A 24,808-nucleotide genomic window follows, 5' to 3' on the forward strand; every position below is an offset into this window, starting at 1 on the left:
CTGTTCACTCACAAACTGAGGTGCATGGGCTTAATTCAATGAAGACTACGATTAACCAGTTCCTACAAGAAATGCAAAATTTGTGATAACTGAAAAAAACAATTTTGACAAAATGTAAAAAAAAATGGGTTAGTTGTTATACATACCATGTGTGATTTAAGAAACTAGGCTTTCAATGTCATAGCATTAAATAATGTTTTCATATCCAAGATTTAGTGATAATATCACATAAAGAGAGATTTACATGCCATTTTTGGCCAGAAACACCAAATCAGGTGAAGGACCCCCAGCACAGCAGGCGTCTGATGGAGATCTGGTTTATGGAAGTATTTATCTCTGGCCACTTTAACGCCCTGCAGCACACTAGAAGTCTGTAATGTGAGTGAGTCAGCGTGGATAGAGACGCTCCCAAACCTTCAGAACATGCAGCAGCACGCAGATCTACATGTTCGAGTGTGTGTGTGTGTGTGTGTGTGTGTGTGAGAGAGAGACCTTCATGAGCGCTGCTGCGATCCTCAGGTAGGACCGAAATCCTCTCTTTCTGTCTTTATGGTCTCACTCTTGCTTTTCTAAGAGAAGCTTCTGGTTCTGAAGGGTGCTGGTGTTTGTTTTGGGGACTAAAGAGAGGAAAGGTGAAGGATTGAGGAGGCGAGCTCTTGGAGAACATGTGGTTTTAGACAGAGGTGAGCGCCTTTGTCTTCATCTTTCCGGTTCTCTGGGGCCCGAGTGTAAAAGTGCTTCAGTTTCTCGTTCTGCTGCCAGGGTCAGACATGAAACTCGTCTGGGTCATGTTTCACCACAAAAGATCATGCTATAGATGACTTTAAAGGACTTAAAGGACATGAAACATGTTTAAGACCGTCAAGAGTTGTCCTGACTAGATTTTCATGCCAGTAAAGCTCACAATTCACAATACCGTAATGGAGAAAAACAGTGATGTTTTAGTTGCATTTCTACAGTGCTGTTTTAGTTTCATTGATATACCGTTATATTTTGAATTTGTTTTCATTTTCGTACTTTCTGTTTTCATTTAAAGTTATAGTTATTTTGTTGTTGGTGTTGCTGTTTTGTCATTTTTTTAATGTCTTTGTCAGTTTCTGTTTTTAATTTTTTTTAATACATGAAGTAACATTTTGTTCAAGATTTGGTCTTCTTGTTATGTTTCTATAACTTTCATTATTTTTTTTTTAAATACAGATTTTTCGTTATTTTGTAATGTAATTTTGTTGTGTTTATAACATTTATTATTCTTTAAAATATAGAATTTTAGTCATTTTTTATTCCATTTTTAGTTATTTAATAGTCAAATTTTGATCATCTTTTTGTAATTTTGTTGTTTTTAATAACTTTCATTAGTCTTTTTAAAATACATATTTTTATTCTATTTTTCAGCTTTATTTTATAAAGTAAAATATTGTTAAAGTTTTAGCAATTTTGTTGTGTTATTATTATTACTATTCCTATTCCTATTATGAATTATTATTATTTGTATTATTTCAGTTTTATATTTACTTATTGTAGTGCTTAAATTAAAATAAAATTAGACTTTTTTATTTGTACTTTCAGCTAACGTTTATATTATTTAAAATAACAATAATGATAAATACATTTTAAATTTTATTTTTAGTTTATTCTACTTACCAGGAGTAGCTTTTGCTGTCCTGATTATAATTTAGTGAGTTAAATTAAGATTGTTTAACTCTATTTTGTTTATGTAAGACAAGAAATTAATTGCCGTAATGAAAATAATGAAGAATGATAAAAATTAGAAGGGAAAACTCAAAAGTAAAACATCCAGTGTGTTGACCAGGCTGCACTGAACTAATGCATAGCAGTGCAGGAGTCGTGTAAAGGCTGATCTTCTGCTTGTCTAAACAGATCGTGACATTCCTGGACATGGATTTTCCATGAACTTGATGAAGAGGAGAAATGTTTAAGGTGATTTCTAAAGCTTTCTTTAACTTATATTGGATGTAATTTATGCACAGACATAGATTATCATCTCTCTGGAAGCATGCATCTCATATCAAGGTGTTTTCTAGTAGTTCAAATTTGTAATTTTACATTCTGCAATTGCATCTAAAAATCAAAGAATAAAGAGTTTTCTCATTTCTCTTTTTTTTTCTTTATTCCATTAACTTTTTTATTTCTCAAAATTAGGTTCATTTATAAATACTACGCCTGAAAGATTTTGCAAATGTTGTAAATTCAACTAGTCAAGTGACAGCAACAAGAATATTATAGTTAATAAAATATATAAAAAAAAAAAAAAATAAAGAATAATAATAATAATATTTAAAAAAAATCCTAAAATAACTAAAACTGAAATAAAATTAGCAAAAATATAAAACATTAAAACATAATAATACAATAAAAAAGCATGCAATTATAAATATTAAAACTTTACATAAAATTACAAACAAAATATAAAAAATTAAAATGCATTAAAAATCTGAATAAAAAATATAATAATCCCTAATTTATACTAAAATAACACGTCATCTTATTACAAAATACCATACCAGTTTTATGGGAAATTATAAGAAATACAATAAAAGAACATCACAGAGATCCCACTGTTGGGTTGATGTTTTCTGTAATAGAAAATAATTGTGTTTTCTTGTTCTTGTGTTCGGTGTGTTGTTTGGATGGCTTACAGTTACAAACCCTGGTCATGAAACCCTTAACCAGTTTGGTGAGTGTAAATGAATCTGCAGATGAATTAGATGCAGGGCGTTTCTGCAAATAATGTGACACATACAACATCTGCATGTGTTTGTGTGCTTGAGTTTATCAGGGGTCTCCGTCAGAGACATTATATCTCAAAGCGTGCACATCGTTAAGTGTCAAAAACTGGGAAATAAGACTGCATTACCAAGAACATGTTATACACTGAAAACATTCGAAAATCTGGAGCTTGGCTGTTCAGACACAACTCAGCAAAAAGTTCATATTTTACTTCTGAACTTTGTCCTAAAGGATATGACTTGGTAAATAACACTGAGTCAATAATGTTTAACCTGACCCATTTAATGTGGAGTATTGACACGCATTTTGGCTTAATAAATGGTATGCAATAGTTGCATGAATATCTGCACACCCCTAAAGTCAGGTTTTCATGGATAAACAAGCCTTCGTGCTTTTGTTGCTTGTGGGCGCTGGCTTCTGATCCATCCTGGCATGTTGAGATGTAGGTCATGAATACTCTCATGTCACGACGTGCCGCAGGAAGAGTTTCTTCACCATCTCCACACCATCATGTCCTCGCTCATATACTGTGTTTCTGTGCTGATCAGGGTCTGCTGAGAGATGATGTGAACGAGCTGAACTGAAGGGAAATCAAACACAAATCCACAGGTAAGAGCCTCATGCTCTCGTGCAATGGAAACAGGCTTCACGTTTACAAGTTTGTTTATTTGATGCATTCTAAAATCAATGGAAAGTTGAGGTCAAAAATGTGTGAATATGCGAAATGTTGATTATGTTACCAGAATAAGAGGGATCATGCAAAATGCATGTTATTGTTTATTTAGTACTGACCTGATTAAGATGTTTCCCATAAAACACTGTTTACACACAATTCAAAATAGAAATAAATAGTTGGGTTTATAATAATGGCCCCGTTCAAAAGTTTTCACGCCCCTTGCTTCTTAACAGTGTTGTTAGCTGAATGATCCTCAGTTGTGGTTTTTAATTTTTTGATGGTTGTTTATGAGTCCCTTGTCTATCCTGAACAGATAAACTGTCTGCTGTTCTTCAGAAAAACCCTTCAGCTCCCATTGATTATTTGGTTTTCCAGCATTTTCGTGTATTTGAACTCTTTCCAAAAATGACTGTATGATTTTAAGATGCATTTTTTCACTGTGAGGACAAGTGAGGGATTCACATACAACTGTTACATGAGGTTCAAACACTCTCTGATGATCCGGAAGGAGAAACCATGCATTAAGAACCAGGGCGTGAAAACTTTTGAACAAAATGGAGATGTTTACATTTTTCTTATTTTGCCTAAATATTTTCTTTTTTTTATTATTTAGTACTGCTCTTCAAATGATATATAAGATCACTGCATGCTTCCCAGAAGACAAACTAAGTTAAATTTACCCTGATACTTTTAATGCATGGTTTTATCTTCTGTAGCATCAGTGAGCGTTTGAACCTTCTGTAATAGTTGTATATGAGTCCATCAGTTGTACTTAGGGATGCACGATAATATCGGCACAACATCGGTATCGGCCGATAAAAGCTTAAAATGTCCATCATCGGTATCGGCTGATATGAATATTTCTGCTGATGAGCCAAACCGATATTCTCCAAGTGAAATAATTGACCTGTTTTTCAGGTGTGAATGTCTGTCTACATTTGTAAAATAATACATTTATGGTAGAATCAGTACAGAAGAGATACATGGATTTCTCTTCAGTAAAATTAAAGTTTAAATATATCAGGCGAAAAATTTGTATATATATCGGTATCGGCATCGGCCAAAATTATTTTGAAAATATCGGCATATCGAATATCGGCCAAAATCCAATATCGTGCATCCCTAGTTGTACTCAGAGTGAAACGATAGATCTCCTAATGATACAATCATAGCTGGAAAGGGTTCAAATACACAGAAATGCTGAAAACCCAGAGAATTTGTGATAGCTGAAGGATTTTTCTGTGCACTAACCCTAAGTAAAATATATTATACAGGTCAGTACTGAATAAAGAATAACATTTGTTTTGTATGATCTTTCTTATTTTGGTAAAATAATGAACATTTTGCAGATTCTGAAGAGGGGATGTAAACTTTTAACCTCAACTGTATGTATAAAGAGTATATATATTTTTGTAAAAATGGGTCTGCTTAATCTGTCATTAAAAGATTGAGTAGAGGTGGCACATATATATCTCAGGCGTATTGTGAATTTGTATAAATATGTATCCAGGTTATTTATCAGGTTACTATCAGCGTGTAATTATTATATATTTTTTACAAATTATTTTTTTATATATATTATCATTAACTAAAACTAAAACCATACAAAAACATTTTCATTACTTGAAATAGTTAAATAAATTAAGCTAAATTAACTAAACTAAAAACTATATAGATAAAAAAAATGTAAACTGTTGAAAATGACAAAAATAACACCTAAAAAATATTACAACTTTTAATTTAAACTTAAAACAGAACATATCAAAATAAAATATAATAAAAAATATATTTTATAAATTATTGTTATTAATATATATATATATTTTTTAGGCTAAAACAATATCCTTTCTGAAAAATTTTCCAGAAAAAAAGGTTCAAAAACAATTCTCAATCTTTTCTGCTTAACATTATTCTTGATTTTTTTTTAAAAGCATTTGGAATTCTAGATTTTTATATCCAATATATATATATACAGTATATATCTTTTAAATATAAATTTAAAATAAAAACAATTAGTGGATAAAATCTCTTAATCAGTGCAACACACACACACTTTTTAAAACTTTTTTATTGAACAAATGAAATTATTCTTCAACACTCAATATTAATCTCTGAGGATGGTGCCGGATATATTTTATAATTATTACTTTTTGAGAAAAAACTAAAACAGACTTTATGCATAAACAAAATAAAACTGGCAGAGTGAAATAAATAGATTTTCATGCATTCATGCATATCTTATTTGGCTTATTTTCTTCTCTGAAAGCGTTTGAACCCTTTACTGTTGATTATAGAGTCATTATTGTATTAAACACGTCTGCTAATGCAGGTCTGAATCATATAGAAACAGACTCTTTGACCTAAATTTCACAACAGGGACAATTTGACTAAACAAATTACTAACCACAGGTTTTTCTAGAATAACTCTAGACAACTGAAATATGGACAGTGTACTATTTCTACATAGTAATCAGCTCACAGTGAACGTATATGTTTGCAAGAGCCTTGAATAATCTGCAAGATGTTTATTATTATATATAAAAAAGAGATGCTTTATAAATATGCATGTTATTTTAATTTGATATTAGCATACAGAAGACAGAGTAATGCCTGAAATGGCACACAATAGATCATATTTCACTCCAAAAAATAAAATAAGAGTAAAAATATATGCATTACTTGCATCACTTTTTATGATAATAACAGAAATATCTGACTATATATATATATATATTTGATATTAAGGTTTTATATATTCTATATTCTAGTGATAACATTTTATTTTTAACATTATTATGTAATCACTGTATTATTTTATGTGGATGAATCTCACACAAAACAAGTCTAGATCGTATTTCACTCACAATTTTTATATATTTTTAATGATAAATAAGGAAAACTATCATACAAAATGATATAGTAGATAGAATTTCCCTGCATGGATTTATTGTATATTATAGTAATACAATTCTATTTTTAACTTTATTTTGTTATTATTAAATATAGGTACTAAGTACCTCTCTAAACTCAGGGCTGCAGAGAGGAAATGGCAGAAATCAAAAAACTCTACGGACCTCATTGTGTATCAATCACTCCTCTCTTCCTTCTCTGCAAAGGTCTTAACAGCTAAAACATCCTACTACCACAACAAAATTAACAGCTGCTGTGACGCTCGAACACTATTCAAGACTTTCTCTTCTCTTTTTAATCCACCTCCACCACCTCCATCGACTCTTACAGCGGACGACTTTGCAACTTTCTTCACAAATAAGACGAGATCCATCAGTGAACAATTCTCCACACCGCAGACTGAGGAAAACTTCACAATGACCGACGCACACTCTTTATCCTCCTTCTCCCCACTCTCAGAGATGGACATCTCCAAACTTCTCCTGTCCAATCATCCCACTACTTGTCCACTTGATCCTATCCCCACTCACCTCCTTCAAGCGATCTCTTCTTCAGTCATACCTTCACTTACTCACATTATCAACTCCTCTCTTCACTCTGGAACATTTCCCTCAGCATTCAAGCAGGCTCGGGTAAACCCACTGCTCAAGAAACCATCTCTAAATCCAGCGCTTCTTGAAAACTACAGACCGGTATCCCTTCTTTCATTCATTGCAAAGACACTTGAGCGGGCTGTGTTCAACCAGCTTTCTATGTTCCTTGGACAGAACAACCTCCTGGACAGCAACCAATCTGGCTTCAAAAGTGGCCACTCAACTGAGACTGCTCTGCTCTCAGTTACTGAAGCCCTGCGACTAGCAAGAGCGGCTTCAAAATCCTCGGTACTCATCTTACTGGACCTGTCTGCTGCTTTTGACACCGTTAATCACCAGATTCTCCTGTCCACCCTCAGAAAGATGGGAATCTCTGGAACTGCTCTCCTGTGGGTTAAGTCCTACCTCTCTGACAGATCCTTCAGTGTGTCTTGGAGGGGTGAGGTTTCTAAGTCACACCACCTTGCTACTGGGGTTCCTCAGGGATCAGTACTTGGACCACTTCTCTTCTCCATCTACATGACATCTTTAGGATCTGTCATTCAGAAGCATGGCTTTTCTTATCACTGCTACGCTGATGACACCCAACTCTACTTCTCATTCCAGCCTGATGACCCGACGGTAGCTGCTCGCATTTCAGCCTGTCTGAGTGACATTTCTAGCTGGATGAATGACCATCACCTTCAGCTTAACCTTACGAAGACTGAACTACTGGTGATTCCAGCTAACCAATTGATTCATCACAACTTCTCTATACAGCTGGGTTCGTCAACCATAACTCCTTCGATGGCAGCCAGAAACCTAGGAGTTGTGATGGATCATCAATTAAGCTTCACTGACCACATTGCTACAACAACCTGGTCCTGCAGGTTTGCCTTATACAACATTAGGAAGATTAGACCCTTCCTGTCAGAGCAAGCAACCCAACTTCTTGTCCAAGCTCTTGTTCTCTCCAGACTGGACTATTGTAATGCTCTCCTGGCGGGTCTTCCTGCATGTACTGTCAAGCCTCTGCAAATGATCCAGAATGCAGCAGCGAGGGTTGTCTTCAATGAGCCAAAAAAAGCTCATGTTACTCCCCTCCTCATCAGGTTACACTGGCTACCAGTAGCCGCTCGCATCAAATTCAAGGTACTGATGCTTGCCTACAAGACGACCACTGGCACGGCACCAACTTACCTAAACTCACTGGTTAAATCTTATGTGCCCTCAAGAAGCTTGCGCTCTGCAAGTGAACAACGCCTTGTGGTGCCATCCCAAAGAAATTCAAAATCACTCTCACGGACCTTTTCCTGGACTGTGCCCAGCTGGTGGAATGACCTCCCAATCTCAATTCGTACAGTCTTTACTCACTTTCAAGAAACATCTAAAGCCTCATCTTTTTCGCCTACACTTAACCTACTAACACCAGTACTTTTCCTTTTCTTGTCTTTTTCATTTAATAAAAAAAAAAAAAAAAAAAAAAATTATATATACCTGGCTATGCGTTCTATACTAGACTAACTGAGACTTGTCATGGCACTTGTATACTGTTGTTGTTCTCTTGTTGACCTGACTGCTTCTATTGTTCTCATTTGTAAGTCGCTTTGGATAAAAGCGTCTGCTAAATGATTAAATGTAAATGTAAAGTACATTATTGTAGTAAAAATAATATTTAAATTAAATAATTAAATCGAATTAAATATAACAATTGTTTTGTATACATTTGAAAAACTATCAAAAACAATATAGATTTTAGTGCATAGAGTTTCACTGCATGGATATATATTGTATGTTAAATAATTGCTTAAAAATGAGAAATAATATTTTCTATCGCTTGTATTTGCATAAATCTGTTCTTGTTTATCTCCTGCATCTGGATGGGTGTTGAGGGTCATGAAAGGTCACGAGACGAAATGTTTCAAAGTGCTTGTCTTCATCATCGTTTGATTTAAGCTTTTTTTCAGCAGACAAAAATCAGAGACAATCTCACAAAATCACTCCAAAATCAAAATTATTTAAAGCCTACTTTTCGCATTATATGACAATAAAGCAAAAATATCAGGGGAAAAAATAAAGCTGATATTAGTACAAAGCATTTTACTGTGTAGATGTATTATATATTTTTTATATATTCCAGTTATATAATTCTATTTTTAACATTATGATGTAATTATTATATAAAGTCAAAGGAATAAAATAAAATAATTATTTTAAATAATAATATCATTTCATATTAAATGTAATTATTTTAATTCAATTTTAATTAATTAACTTTAGTTAAAATGTTATTTATTTTGCTTTTTTTTTTACAATATTGCATTATGTGTAACAATTTATATGGCCAAAAGGTAAGATAAAAGGTTAATAATATGTGTAAGACACACATGCAGAGGATCAGGAGATCACGAGGAGAGATGAAGACAGAAGAGTCTGTGAGGACCAGTGTTGTGCTAGTTACTAACAAATAGTTACTAGTTACAGTTACTAGTTACTTCATTCAAAAACTAACTCAATTACTAACTCAATAACTCTTTGTTGATTACTTACACCAAAAAGTAATGCATTACTGATAAAAGTTACTTTTTAGTTACTTTTTTTAAAGAACTTTCTTTTAAAGAACTTCACTTTTATGCGTTATGGTCTATACAAACACAAAGTAAAACAGAAAGTCATTTTTAAACACTATTTTGATGAAGTCAGACCAACACTAACTGAATATTGTATATCACAAGGATTTCTGAAATAAATTACAAAACATCTGAATAATACATTCAGAATCAAAAACTAAAGTGGCTTCTGCATCATAAAAGACGTTGTGTTGAGCCCTTAAAAATGTTCCTTTCACAGCTTAAGTATGAAAACTATCAACAATGGACAACATAACACAAAACATTTTGAAATAAATAAATTAAAGCAATCTGAATTATTCAGAATCAGTTTCGAGAAACATACATGCATAAATACACACACACACACACACATATATATATATATATATATTGGAAGGAGTTAAAAAATGAAATCTATGTTCTCATGCTAAGGAGCTGACTGAAAGCCGGTGACTCCACAGTAGAGACAGGTGCATGTTTTCAACAATGTTTCACCTGTATGAGAAAAACATACAGAGAATCACTTAAGACACTTATGCTCACTCATAATAATATTAATTAAAACTGTATGTTAACACGTAGGAGCTTGCTGCATGAATCAGTGAGTAGGCTACAGTTTACAAATCCATGGGAACGGATTGCGAAAGTGTGCGCGCAGATTATGAATTCGTGGGTACAGATTCAAAAACCGAGGGTACGGTTTACAAAATCGTGGCCTAATCGTGGGGGAGTCGTGGCCTAATGGTTAGAGGGTTGGACTTCCAATCGAAGGGTTGTGAGTTCTAGTCTCGGGCCGGACGGAATTGTGGGTGGGGGTAGTGCATGAACGGCTCTCTCTCCACCTTCAATACCACGACTTAGGTGTCCTTGAGCAAGGCATCGAACCCCCAACTGCTCCCCGGGCGCCGCAGCATAAATGGCTGCCCACTGCTCCGGGTGTGTGCTCACAGTGTGGGTGTGTGTGTGTGTGTGTGTTCACTGCTCTGTGTGTGTGCATTTCGGATGGGTTAAATGCAGAGCACAAATTCTGAGTATGGGTCACCATACTTGGCTGAATGTCACTGAATGTCACTTCACTTAATCTGAGCACGGATTGGAAATTCTTGGGCTAGGATAGGACTTTCGAACCAGAAAGACACAGCTTACGTGTGACTAAAAGGTTTTTGTCTTTATGCTCAACTAAAGTGAAATAATGAGCATATTTCCACTTTGAGAAACTCGTGTTGCTCTCGCCTTGACTCGCCATGACTGCCGCACACACTTGAATAAACGGAGACACGCCCACAGTGCGTCTTCGTGTTTACAGTGGTTGGCATCCACCAATCCTACAATGCGTCGCTGCTGCAAACAGGTTAGGCTGCACTTCAGTCAAAATTAATTAACTTTTAAAAAAGTAACGGACAATGCACCATATGGTAACGGAGTTAATTTATTTAAAAAAGTAATGCGTTACAGTATTAGTTACTGTCAAAGGTAATCGCGTTACTAATAACAGGGTTCTTTACTGTTCTATAATGACAAGAAGGAACCCTTTTGGCACAAATGTTCTTTAGGCTATTATTCATTCATATATTACATTATTCTGCAACATTTTGTATTTGTAATTAAATTATTGTTTGTAGTAACTTAATATCACATTTTAATCATGCTGATTTTTGGAGAAAAACTGAAATGGCACTCTTCGTGTGATATTGATTAACTACATAAAATGATATAAATATATACATTTTCTAACCCCCATATCTTGAATTTTGTGATCATTCACGTGCATTCATAAATGCATTTGAATACACTGAATAATGCAGTGAAAGAACGCACTCAAACTGTGCACGCGCCACACGCACTAGTATGACTTCATCATGTAACTTTACATTAGCCTAGATGTCTGCACTTTTTAGGCACGATTTGTTTAGTTTTTGAATATACTTGATACTGTTAAAAGGCACATCATTAAAATAAAAAATATGAGTTCACATATCACACCTAAACACGCGTGGAAAACATAATTAGAACTAGCTACTAAATTAGTTAAAAATGCATAGGGTATCCATATACATCTATGATTCGCCAACCCCAAACTGACTCAAATGATTCACACTTCCAACTCCCGAACTGACTTCTTTATAATCCTACAAAGTCACTGATATTTAGAACGTTTTGTATCAGTTTTGATTTATAAACATCTCATTGATTTACATTACAAATTATCAACGTTATTATTAAGCTTTTATATATTCTATATTCTAGTGATAACATTTTATTTGTAACATTATTATGTAATTATTATTTATAGTCACTTTGTGGATGAATCTCACACAAAACAAGTCTAGATCATATTTCAGTCACATTTTTTTCACACATAATATTTTTAATGATAAATAAGGGAAAACTATCATACAAAATGATATAGTAGATATATCACGTGTTCTGCTTCAGGAAAGGGGCGTGTCCTCAGGTGTCTGATTGACAGCTCCGCCTCTCCTTCAGTCTTGTATTTTCTCAGAGCTGTGGTGTTATGATGGGACACACTCTTGTTTCCAGCAGGATGTTCCAGTGGAAGAAAAAGAAGAAGAAGAGGAGGCTGGAGATCTCCACACCGAGGAACTTCGAGCACAGGGTGCACACGTCCTTCGACCCGGTGCAGGGCTGTTTCGTGGGTCTGCCGCCTCAATGGCAAAGCCTCATAGACACGCTCCGGAGACCCAAACCTGTGGTGGACCCCTGCAGAATCACACAGGTGCAGCTCAAACCACAGAAGGTAAAGCTGCTTCAGGATACACACATAAACACATGAGGTTTGCATTGCATTTTTTGTATGCAATCGTCATGTATTTGTTGAATGCATGCAGTCATGTTATGGTTATTGCATATATATATATATTGTAGATAAACTGTAATATGAATTATACATATATTAATTAATAATTAAAAATAGTAGCATTATTTTTATGACATTTAAGAATATAGTGAATAATAGTTCTACTTTTATTATATAATAAATATCTATAATCTATAGATGAATCTAACAAAAACATGTCCAGATTCAAAAAATAAATAAATATATATATATATATATATATATATATATATATATATATATATATATATATATATATATATATATATATATATATATATATATATATGCATGCATTATTTGAATAACGTTATTATTAAGCATATTTTTATTAAAATTAGGTAAAATATAAGGAAATTCACTGCATGGATATATTGTATATTCTTGTATATTATTATGTAATTATTTAAAAAAATTATTTCTTAAATATTTACATTTTTCTCATTATTTGCGAGACTTAGGCTTATTTTCACAATTAATTAAAATATCATGCAAAAAACATATAGTTAATAGTACAGTGCATTGCATTGGACTGCAAATGAATTTGTGTAATGCAACTGTTTATGGAATTTAATGCATATATATATACAGCATTTTTTTTTTTTTTGCATTATTTGCAATACTACATAACATTATTTTTCTGGCACACTCCTTGTAGCACTTTCAGTAATTTCTTGAGAAACGTCACATTAAGACCAGGCTTTTCCCTGAGAAAGTGTTTCGTGCTCATGTTTGCAGCTCCAGTTGTCTCTGTTAAACAGGTTCTGTAGAGGGAGGTTCGGTTTATATCGAAGCCAAGGTCTTTGTCATATTTCCCCAGGGTTCTCACGTATCAGAAACACCATTCAGATGTGTTCATGATGAGTTTCTATCCTCTAATTACAGAGGACAGACAGACCTGCTCAGCGCTGCTGTTATATAATGACTTCATCAGCATCATGTTTGTTGCTTTCGCTTGTCCAGTTCATGCAAGGCTTATTGACATTATAATATATCTATATGAGCAATAAAATGGTATTTTTAAAGAAAATTATATGCAGAACTTATTTTTTTTAATATATTTTTATAATTTATCAAAATTATTATGTTATTATTGTATAAATAGTCACTAGGTGAATTTCACAAGAACGAAAAAAAAAAACCCGTAAAAATAGTGCATTAAAAATCTGTATATTTTAAAGTTATAAGTTATTGGCATTATTTTCATGACAATTAATCCAAAACATCATGCAAAAATTATAATAAATATTAGTTTTTTCTTTTAAACTCTCCTAAGGACAAATCCACTAGTTAAATAATTGTATACAGATTTATCAGCTGTCAATCAAACTGTAGCTTCATGAACTGGATTTTTGGTGACTGAGTGATGAAGCACCATCTTCATCTGAGAGGCACATTGTTGTTCCCGCTGGCTAAAGTTTCTCAGTTTGCCGAGCAGGAATGTGAAGCACACGACTTTTTGTAATTAAAGCTGTCATGCATTGTGTGCATTATATAACTGCATCTGAGCGGGCAGCTGATTTATGACAAAACAAACATTTTAAATGCGTTCACCCTCAGTTCATCTGAGATCAGGATGAGTTTGTTTCTTCATCAGATTTGTAGAAATGCAGCATTGCATCAGTGTCTCATCAATGGATGCTCTGCAGTGAATGGGTGCCGTCAGAATGAGAGTCTGATAAAAACATCACAATAATCCACAGCACTCCAGTCCATCAGTGAACATCTGGAGAAGACAAAACCTGAAACACATCCAGCATTAAGATGATTTTTAATGTCATGTTGAATTCTCTCTTCCAGAGGATTGTTCGCGGCAGTTTCATCGGACATGAGGACTACATTTCTGCGGCGATCGCTCAGATGAATCGTCTCACTGTTACAAGCTCAAACTCGTTGAGGAGAACAGGCCCGTCTTTAAGGAAAAGAGCCCAGTCTCTGGGCCGTCTGGGTGAGGTAGCCGAAGGAGAGACTTATGAATATCAGGAGCTCAATGAGGCCAGTTGGAGGAACGGACAGCCGGTGTCAGACTGGAGCTCCAGGTCCAGACCGGTCCACAGCGAGAGCGGAAGCCCTCGGCCCGAATCCAAGAACAGCTACACCATGAACTCCACCGAGTCACGACCCAGAGCCAAGTCCATGTTCCTGGGACAGCCCATGCTGATGCCCCGGGACATTCTGCTCACACCTAAAACTGCTCGTGTAGGGCCTGCTACTGATAAAAGAGATGTAAAACCCAACCAGAGGCCTGTATCGTGTCTCTACAGCAACTACAGCCAAAACAATGGAGTGAGACTGAACTCAGATCAGCCCACGATAGACGCGCAGAGGAGGCCTCAGTCCACATACAACTTCAAGGTTAGAGACATATTTTCTAAAAACATTCTTTAGCATTTCCAGTAGGTTATGTGTGTGTGTGTGTGTATTTCATTTATGTTATATATATATATATATATATATATATATATATATATATATATATATATATATATATATAGAAATAAATAAATAATATATATATATATATATAGAATAAAAATAAAATATATATATAATTTATTTATTGATTTTATATATAATTTAAATTATATATTTAAATACATTTATATAAAATGTTATATTTATATATATTTAAGTTATTTAATTTACTTTAAATTAATATATAAATGTAATATATATAAGCACACATACAGTATATTTAACTTTTTTTTACATGTATATATTTATATTATTTATATGATATATAAATATATTTAATATACAAATATTACATATTTTGCTTAAATATATACATGCATGTGTGTGTATTTATGTATACATAATAAATAAACACAGTGCAAACGTGCATATACTATGCAAACAAAAACTTTTGTTTTGGATGCGATTAATCGCAATTAATCGTTTGACGGTACTTATTTATATTCATAAAATTTCTATTATATCTAAATATATTTAATATACAAATATTACATATTTTACTTAAATATCTACTTGCATGTGTGTGTATTTATATATACATAATAAATATACACAGTGCACACATATATATTATGTAAACAAAAACGTTTATTTTGGATACGATTAATCGCGATTAATCGTTTGATGTCACTTATCTATATTCATAAAATTTAAATTATATATAAATATATTTAATATATAAACATAAAATTACTCTTAAATATGTACATGCATGTGTGTGTATTTATATATACATAATAAATAAACACAGTGCAAACGTGCATATACTGTGCAAACAACTTTTGTTTTGGATGCGATTAATCGCAATTAATCGTTTGACGGTACTAATTTATATTCTGAAAATTTCAATTATATATAAATATACTTAATATATAAATGTAACATATTTCTTAAATATATACATGCATGTGTGTGTATTTATATATAAATGATAAACAAACACAGTACATACATACATATACTATGCAAACAAAAACCTATTTTAGATGCGATTAATCGCGATTAATCGTTTGACAGCACTATTTTAAACACAGAATATTCCTTTAATATTATTCTAGAGTAATAAGCTACTTCCTACATTTGTTTGAAGAGCTTAAAAAGCTTATTCTTTTTCCACGAATCCAGGTGAATTCACCGCGTTTCCCAGCCGTTTCTAAACCTAACGGCACTAGCAGTCCTAAACCGGGCCATGGAGTACTCAGCCATCCAAACACACGGCGTTCCTCCAGCGACCTGGTTTCTCCCAATCAAACTCCAGCCTCGGTCGCTCTGACGCAGGACAGCCCGTCTCAGCCCAGACCCGCTCCGACCGGCTCGCCCGCATCCCCCAGCGGAGCCTCGTCGCCCAGCCTCAGAGCGGCTCAGACGTCCGGCAGTGGCCTGGAGTCACCCGGAGTCACCCACCAGCAGTTCAGAGCCGCGCTGCAGATGGTGGTGGACACCGGCGACCCTCGCTTGTATCTGGAGAACTTCGTGAAGATCGGCGAGGGCTCCACGGGCGTGGTGTGCATCGCCCGAGAGAAGCACAGCGGGCGGCAGGTCGCCGTCAAGATGATGGACGTCCGGAAGCAGCAGAGGAGAGAACTGCTCTTCAATGAAGTACGAGCATCTCATCTGTCGATCACAACACAATCAGGCACAGATTTACTAAACAGGGCATATATAGCTACACACTCTCTCGCTATATATATATATATATATATATATATATATATAGTATTATTATAAAAATGTTTTCTGGATGTCTTCACACACAGGTGGTTATCATGCGAGATTACAGGCATAAAAACGTGGTGGAGATGTTCAAGAGTGCTCTGGTGGGTGAAGAGCTGTGGGTCATCATGGAGTACCTGCAGGGCGGCGCTCTCACCAACATCGTCTCAGAAACCAGGTCAGAAACAGCTTTAATGAACATGTAATGAAGGATTCCTCGGGTCAGAGAGGACTGATGACATACTTTACTGAGTGATCAGATGCATGATCTTCACCTGAAATCACACTGAACATAAGTGTTACTGTCAATGTGTGTGTGTGTGTGTGTGTGAGAGAGAGAGAGAGAGAGAGTGTGTGTGTGTGAGAGAGAGAGAGAGTGTGTGTGTGTGTGAGAGAGAGAGAGCGAGTGTGTGTGTGTGTGTGTGTGAGAGAGAGAGAGAGAGAGTGTGTGTGTGTGAGAGAGAGAGAGAGTGTGTGTGTGTGTGTGAGAGAGAGAGAGAGAGAGTGTGTGTGTGTGTGTTTGTGTGTGTGTGTGTGAGAGAGAGAGAGAGAGAGAGAGAGAGAGAGAGAGAGTGTGTGTGTGTGTGAGAGAGAAATAGTGTGTGTGTATGTGTGTGTGTGTGTGTGAGAGAGAGAGAGAGAGAGTGTGTGTGTGTGTGAGAGAGAGAGAGAGAGTGTGTGTGTGTGTGAGAGAGAGAGAGAGAGAGAGTGTGTGTGTGTGTGTGTGTGTGAGAGAGAGAGAGAGTGTGTGTGTGTGTGTTTGTGTGTGTGTGTGTGAGAGAGAGAGAGAGAGAGAGTGTGTGTGTGTGTGAGAGAGAAATAGTGTGTGTGTATGTGTGTGTGTGTGAGAGAGAGAGAGTGTGTGTGTGTGTGTGTGTGTGAGAGAGAGAGAGAGAGAGTGTGTGTGTGTGAGAGAGAGAGAGAGAGAGTGTGTGTGTGTGAGAGAGAGAGAGAGAGAGGGGAAAAATAGTAAATGATATTTATCCAAAAGTGTAATAATGCAGTACAGAATGGTTACGGGGTAGTTTTAGGGTTCGGGGATAGAAAATATTGTTCAGTCTAGCATAAAAGTAATAGAAGTCTATGGTCAATTCACAGAAACAAACGTGTGTGTGTGTGTGTGTGTGTTTAGGCTAACGGAGGAGCAGATTGCTACAGTGTGTGAAGCTGTTCTTCAGGCTCTCTGTTATCTTCACGCTCAGGGCGTCATACACAGAGACATCAAGAGCGACTCGATCTTACTGACGCTGGACGGCCGGGTGAGACACACTCCTGACCGCTGCTAATACACTCTTCATTTACATCTGTATGAGCTTCCCACGACTGAGAGTTCAACCCATGAGCTGCTTAAAGTATAAAACAATGTCTTTTAATCTTTAAAATAATAAATCATATAGACATTAGAAAATCAAAAATATTGATATGTATTATGCATTTAGCAGGGGTTTTGTCTTCTGATGTTTTAGGATTTACTTTCTACATTGTAAAGTAATATATATTTTTGGAAGTTGTAAATAAAACAAATATCATAGGAGTACATTTTATAAGAAAATACTACAATAATTAGCAAGTTAAAATTGTTTCTGCACCAGATTTTTTTTTTCAGTATACCATGGCTATTGTTATTAATTAAAACCATACAAAAATCACTTTTTAAAATATAATAAACTAAAATCACACACATATATATTACATAGCTTCAACTTATTTTATTTCACATTTCTTTGTTTAGTTTAACTTCAAGTTCAAAAATAGCAAAAAAAGAAATAAAATTTATAATTAAGAAAAAAAATAACAAAAACGAATAAAAATAACGACAACAAAATTCTTTAAACTTTAATAAAAATTACAAAATGAAAACAAAATATAAAAATAAAAACTACGGTATACAGAAACATTTTCAGATATTTTGTTTTTAGAAAAATGACAAAAAAAGAAATTAAATAAAAGAAATTAAATAAATTAAATTAAATAAAAGAAAAAATTACCAAAACTTTAACTAATAGAATTTTTTTTTAAAAAAAAGAAGATTACTAAAACTTTAACTAAAATGTAAATGAAAAGATAAAATAAAAAAGTATAATATAAAATATAAAAAAACAAAAGTGCAAAATTACTAAAACGTTGAAAATAAAAAAAATATAAAATGAAAAATGTTATTGAAATGTTTAATTAAAAACAAAAATGAATTGAAAACATGACATAATTACTAAAACTTTCAAAATTTAAATGAAAAAAGTACATATAAAAAACCATATAAAATAATTTTAAAAGAAACAAAAGCATATAAACATGACAAACACAACAAAATTACTAAAATTCAAATGAAAATTTAAAAATAAAAACAAATTCAAAATACTAATAAAAACCTCTGAATGATACTAAAATAGCACACTAATTTTGACGAAGTACATGTGTCTGGTGTTTAGTAGACGTGTGGACTGAAAATGTAATTGATTTACGCTTCAGGAAGCTGGGAAACTCCTGAGCAGAACTGATGTGTCGTCTCATTCTCTGTTTTACAGGTCAAACTGTCCGACTTTGGATTCTGCGCTCAGATCAGCAAAGACATCCCGAAGAGGAAGTCGTTAGTCGGGACTCCGTACTGGATGGCGCCCGAAGTGGTGTCAAAGACGCCCTACAGCACCGAGGTAACGAGCATCATCAGTCTTCCCCTTAATTTATCAGATCACATATGATATGAAGGAAGCAATCTTATAAAGATGCTGGATGAGCCACAATGCCACAGCAGATAATGTTGTGATTAAGACCTTTTAATGGGAAGATTAGAGCCAATACATAATATTTGCATGGATTTGTTTTAACGGATGTTGAATCTATTAAATACTGTTAGAAATCTCTACTACAACATAACATGAACGATTGATAAATTCATAAAACATTGATAAAACCATGTGGAATAGTGAAAGTGCATAAACATGCATTTATGCTCAAAGGGAAGTGTACTTAAAAATACTGCCTTTTGTTGGGAAATTACTTTCCAACTTTCACCGACTTTAGAAGATAAAACTGAGATTGATCAGTTTAAAACAATGCATTTTTCCTTCCTGTTAAACAATACATGTTTTTGATAATGTTCCCATGTAGTTATAAATGTCTGGATGTTCAAAATATCCAGTTTTTAAAATGTTTTCTTTTTTCTTTTCTTTTTTGGTTATGCAAAACTTGAGGGAACATTCCAGATAGAATTCAAACACTATGTAAACATTACTTTTGAATGTTTTATGAATGTCATGTAATAAAAAAAAAATTACATTAATGTTTCAGTGAAAAAAACATTAAATGAAAGATGTGTAAATAGTAATGAATGCTTTATTTCTAGATATTAAAAACATCCTTTTTTTGTTTGTTATACAAACATTCAGGGAATATTAAAATCTATAATTTTTCCAAACACTGTGGAGATTTTACTCTTGAAAATTTCCTAAACATCCTAAAATGAGTAGAAACCTTTAACAAATGTCAGATGAACGTCCTACTAAAATTTTTCAGAGAATAATGATAAATTAATGATAAATTGAAATTTTTTTAAACATAATTTTTTTTTCATATATTTCAAACATTTATAGTCATTATTTTTTTTCCAAACATTTCTTGAATGCTACTTTTAAAAGTCCTCTGTATGTTCTGAAACGAGGAATGTTAAAATAAAATTTTCAGATTTTTTTTTTTTCCATTACTTTAAGAGAAATATCTCTGTCAGCTGGACTTCAGACATTTAAGGTTAAAAAAGAAAAAGAATGACTGGAAAATTCATGGAAATGCATTGGTCCAAAGCCTTAGGAAACCTGTTTTTATTTATATATACTTATTTTATAAACACACATTTAGTTTGTAATAGTTTCACTTTTGTTTCCTCATATTTTTCACTGACTTACAGTACAATACACGTGTCTGTGTGACTGACAAACAGCTGCTCAGAGAACATCTCAGACACTTCTACATTAACTTTATCTATAGTTCTTTGTGATTCATGAGAAGGTTGCATTTGTTCCTCGGAAAGAGGATAAAGGTTAGTGAGGCAGAGATGCTGAAGTGAAAGATCCTGAGGTTTTGTGTGTTTGTAGGTGGACATGTGGTCTCTGGGGATCATGGTGGTGGAGATGATCGATGGAGAACCTCCGTATTTCAGCGAGACGCCGATAGCAGCGATGAAGAGACTGAGGGACGAGCCGGCGCCGACCGCCAGAAACATCAACAGGGTAAAACCAGCACAACCTCAACAGTTCTTTCAGTCAACTAAAACTGAAGCTAAAACTACATTCATGTCATATCATATAACAAAAACTATAAAAATTATTACTGTATAGAATTATAATTCATATAAAAATAAGTTTAAAATAAATATAATATAATAAATATCAAAATCTTAATTGCGAGATGTAAAACCCTTAATTGCGAGATATAAAAGTATTAATTGCGAGATATAAAAGTCTTAATTGCGAGATATAAAAGTCTTAATTGCGAGATAGAAAAGTATTAATTGCGAGATAGAAAAGTATTAATTGCGAGATAGAAAAGTATTAATTGCGAGATAGAAAAGTATTAATTGCGAGATAGAAAAGTATTAATTGCGAGATAGAAAAGTATTAATTGCGAGATATAAAAGTCTTAATTGCGAGATAGAAAAGTATTAATTGCGAGATATAAAAACCTTAATTGCGAGATATAAAAGTCTTAATTGCGAGATATAAAAGTCTTAATTGCGAGATAGAAAAGTATTAATTGCGAGATATAAAAACCTTAATTGCGAGATATAAAAGTCTTAATTGCGAAATAGAAAAGTATTAATTGCGAGATATAAAAACCTTAATTGCGAGATATAAAAGTCTTAATTGCGAGATATAAAAGTCTTAATTGTGAGGCATAAAAACATAATTGTGAGGTATAAAAGTCCTAATTGTGAGGCATAAAAACGTAATTGTGAGTTATAAAAACCTTAATTGCGAGATATAAAAGTCTTAATTGCGAGATATAAAAGTCATATTTATGAGATATAAAAGTCTTAATTGTGAGATATAAAAGTCATATTTACGAGATATAAAAGTCTTAATTGCGAGATATAAAAGTCTTAATTGTGAGATATAAAAGTCTTAATTGTGAGATATAAAAGTCATATTTACGAGATATAAAACTTTAATTGCGAGATGTAAAAGTCTTAATTGCGAGATGTAAAACCCTCAATTGCGAGATATAAAAGTCTTAATTGTGAGGTATAAAAGTCTTTATTGTAAGATATAAAAGTCTTAATTGCGAGATATAAAAGTCATATTTACGAGATATAAAACTTTAATTGCGAGATGTAAAAGTCTTAATAGCGAGATGTAAAACCCTCAATTGCGAGATATAAAAGTCTTAATTGCTAGGTATAAAAGTCTTTATTGTAAGATATAAAAGTCTTAATTGCGAGATATAAAAAGTCATATTTTTCGAGATATAAAAGTCTTAATTGCGAGATATAAAAGTCTTAATTGCGAGATATAAAAGTCTTAATTGTGAGATATAGAAGTCATATTTACGAGATATAAAAGTTTTCAATGCAAGATATAGAAGTCATATTTAAAAGATATAAAAATCATTTTTACGAGAAAAGAAAGTTTTCAATGCAAGATATAAAAGTCTTAATTGCGAGATATAAAAGTCTTAATTGTGGACCTAAAAGTCTTCTATACCTCACTATAAAGATATAAAAGTTTAAATTGCGAGATATAAAAGTCTTAATTGCGAGATATAAAAGTCATATTTGCAAGTTTATATCTCATGTGACTCTCAATCGAGAGTCTATATCTTGCAATTCTGACTTTATAGCTCACAATACTGAGTTTACATTTCAAGAAACTCTGAATTACACATTTGTTTCAGGCAACTGTGAAATGTAAAATCACAAATGTAAGGAAAAAAAAGGTATACAATTTATTAAACTGAAAAATGTATAATTCTTAAATAGAAATATTGAAAAACTAAAATGACAAATAAATAACAAAATGAATCAAACATAAATTTTTACACATTAATTAAACTATGATTTTTTTTCATTAATTAAAAAGCCTAAATGAAATAAAATGTAATGAAACATTAAAAATTAAGAATGTTTAAAAGTACCACAATTACTAACACTAAAACTGAACAATTATTAAAAAGCTAAATATTAATGTATTAAAAAATTAATAAAAATGACAAAGTGACATAACAAATTTTCTAAAGCTAAAATTGTAAGAGATAAAAGCTAATATAAATTTAACATAAAAATATAAAAAATAAAGCTTAATAGAAATATTTAAAAAATATATTTAAAAGAAAAAAACCAAGAAATTACTAAACTTTAAATTTTAAAATGAAAGGCTAATATAAATTTTATAAAATAAAAGCTATAGTATACTAAAACAATACTGATTTCAAGCATAAATTAAATAAAATGACTTAATTATTGTATATCATTTATACCATAAACACAAGCTGTTTAAATTAAAGAAAATGAATCCTACTTTCAGAAGCATGAAGTCATGTTTGGTCATGATGATGTGTGATATTATGTATAATGATCTTTGTGGTGTGATCAGATCTCTCCCGTCCTGAGGGATTTTCTGGACTCGATGTTGACGCGTGATCCTCTGAAGCGAGCGAGCGCCGGAGATCTGCTCCAGCATCCCTTCATGCTGCAGGCCACTTCTCCTCGCTGTCTGGTGCCTCTAGTGGAGCAGTACCGCAAACGCATGTCGCGATGCTGACCTTTAGCACTTTAGAGACTGTGAACCTTCCCGATCCACTGGAAAAAGCCTGAGCTGGAGAACCTCATAGAGATGGACAGGAGCGATTCCTTCCAGAACAATCATTCTGTCAACCTTTATTCCTCGTATTCTAATGCATTTGCACACAACCTTTGACATTATGTGCTGTGTGTAATAAAGACTGCTGATGGGTTAATTAAATCCATATGATGATCGTTCACAATATATGGAAGCCTGTTTCTGCTTCAGCACAAGGAATTAAAAGGTAATTGTGACATTAATTCTTGCGATTCTGAAAAAAAAAACAGAATTGAGATGTTAACTTACAATTGCGAGAAAAAAAAGGTACTTCTAAGAAGAAAAGTAACAATTGCGAGATATTAACTTAAAATTTATCATTTTTTATTTTTTCACCTTTTTTATTTTATTAGTAAATTATAATAATATTTGTAAGATATAATCAGAATTGCGATATATGAACTAAGAATTGTAATAAAAAATTTTATTGCAAAGAAAAGGGAATTGCAACATATAAAGTAAAAAAAAATCGCAAAGACATAACTGTGAGGAAAAAACTTGAATTGTGGGATATCAATTCAGAATTTAAAAAATAAACATTTAATTGCGAGATATAAACAAAAGATTGCAAGAAAATATAGAATTGTGAGCTATAAAGTCCAAATTGCGAGAAAAATTGAATTGCAAGTCAGAATTGTGAGATTACAGTCACAATGACCTTTTTTATTTTTTTTATCTCGTGGCAGAATCAGGCATAACAGTGAGATCAGAAACATTAATTATTAATCATGTTGACTTTAAAAAGTAACTTTTTTATGTTATAATGAATGTCAATGAAACTGAACTTGAGTAATCCAGCAGTGTCTGTATTTTGTATTCCAAGATGTTAAATGATTTTTATTATTCACTACTGTTTTTGCAAATGTTATAAATTGCATGTTAGGTCTGTTCCTTTATTTTTAAGCATTAAATTTACAAACTGTGTTTGGTCTGCTATATAAAGCATTGATTGTATTGAAAACATGGTTTAAACAAACAGGAAGCTGTTGAAGCACGTCTGATGATTGGTGGCTGTTTAATATGAGTCCTTATAATTATAATAATTCAGATGAAGCTCACATTTCAGAAATGGCTGTTTTCATTCAGTAATTGCTATCTGATTATATCAAGCGTTGTATAGCGTGAACATGAACACTTCTGCCAGCTCATCTGATAAACGCCTCATTTACTGATGTAGCACTTTAATATTTATGAGGACTTATTTGATGAGAAATACTGACAAATATTTCAAGTGTTTCTACTCAACCTCGAGTTCACTAACTAAAACTTAAAAATACACCTAAAAAGAAATGTAAAAACAAACAAACAAAAAATGACCTAAAAAACGAATTTAAATATTTATAAAAACTCTTGTAATCTAATAATGAAAAAAAAGATTGTAAAATCAAAACATGCATATTAATTTTTTTTGCACATTT

At 33.0% G+C, this 24,808-nt stretch overlaps 1 protein-coding gene across 6 annotated transcripts; it reads left to right on the forward strand.

Annotated features, from left to right (window-relative positions):
• Nucleotides 1–450: 450 nt before the first annotated feature.
• Nucleotides 451–24,314, forward strand: pak6b (p21 protein (Cdc42/Rac)-activated kinase 6b). 6 transcript variants are annotated; one of them, XM_052585665.1, is made up of 11 exons: nucleotides 451–519; nucleotides 1,879–1,938; nucleotides 3,297–3,357; nucleotides 12,060–12,276; nucleotides 14,176–14,730; nucleotides 15,976–16,449; nucleotides 16,608–16,741; nucleotides 17,696–17,822; nucleotides 19,089–19,214; nucleotides 20,652–20,786; nucleotides 23,145–24,314. In XM_052585665.1, the coding sequence occupies exons 4-11, from the start codon at nucleotides 12,064–12,066 to the stop codon at nucleotides 23,310–23,312; spliced, it is 1,932 nt and encodes a 643-aa protein (XP_052441625.1). In that variant the 5' UTR covers nucleotides 451–519; nucleotides 1,879–1,938; nucleotides 3,297–3,357; nucleotides 12,060–12,063; the 3' UTR covers nucleotides 23,313–24,314. The 6 variants fall into 6 exon arrangements, with proteins under 6 accessions (XP_052441625.1, XP_052441627.1, XP_052441626.1 ...); XM_052585667.1 differs by having other exon boundaries at nucleotides 12,063–12,276; XM_052585666.1 differs by lacking the exon at nucleotides 451–519 and adding an exon at nucleotides 606–683.
• The last annotated feature ends 494 nt before the right edge of the window (nucleotides 24,315–24,808 follow it).

Source organism: Carassius gibelio, chromosome B20 (assembly GCF_023724105.1).
Source record: "Carassius gibelio isolate Cgi1373 ecotype wild population from Czech Republic chromosome B20, carGib1.2-hapl.c, whole genome shotgun sequence".
Taxonomy (NCBI): domain Eukaryota; kingdom Metazoa; phylum Chordata; class Actinopteri; order Cypriniformes; family Cyprinidae; genus Carassius; species Carassius gibelio.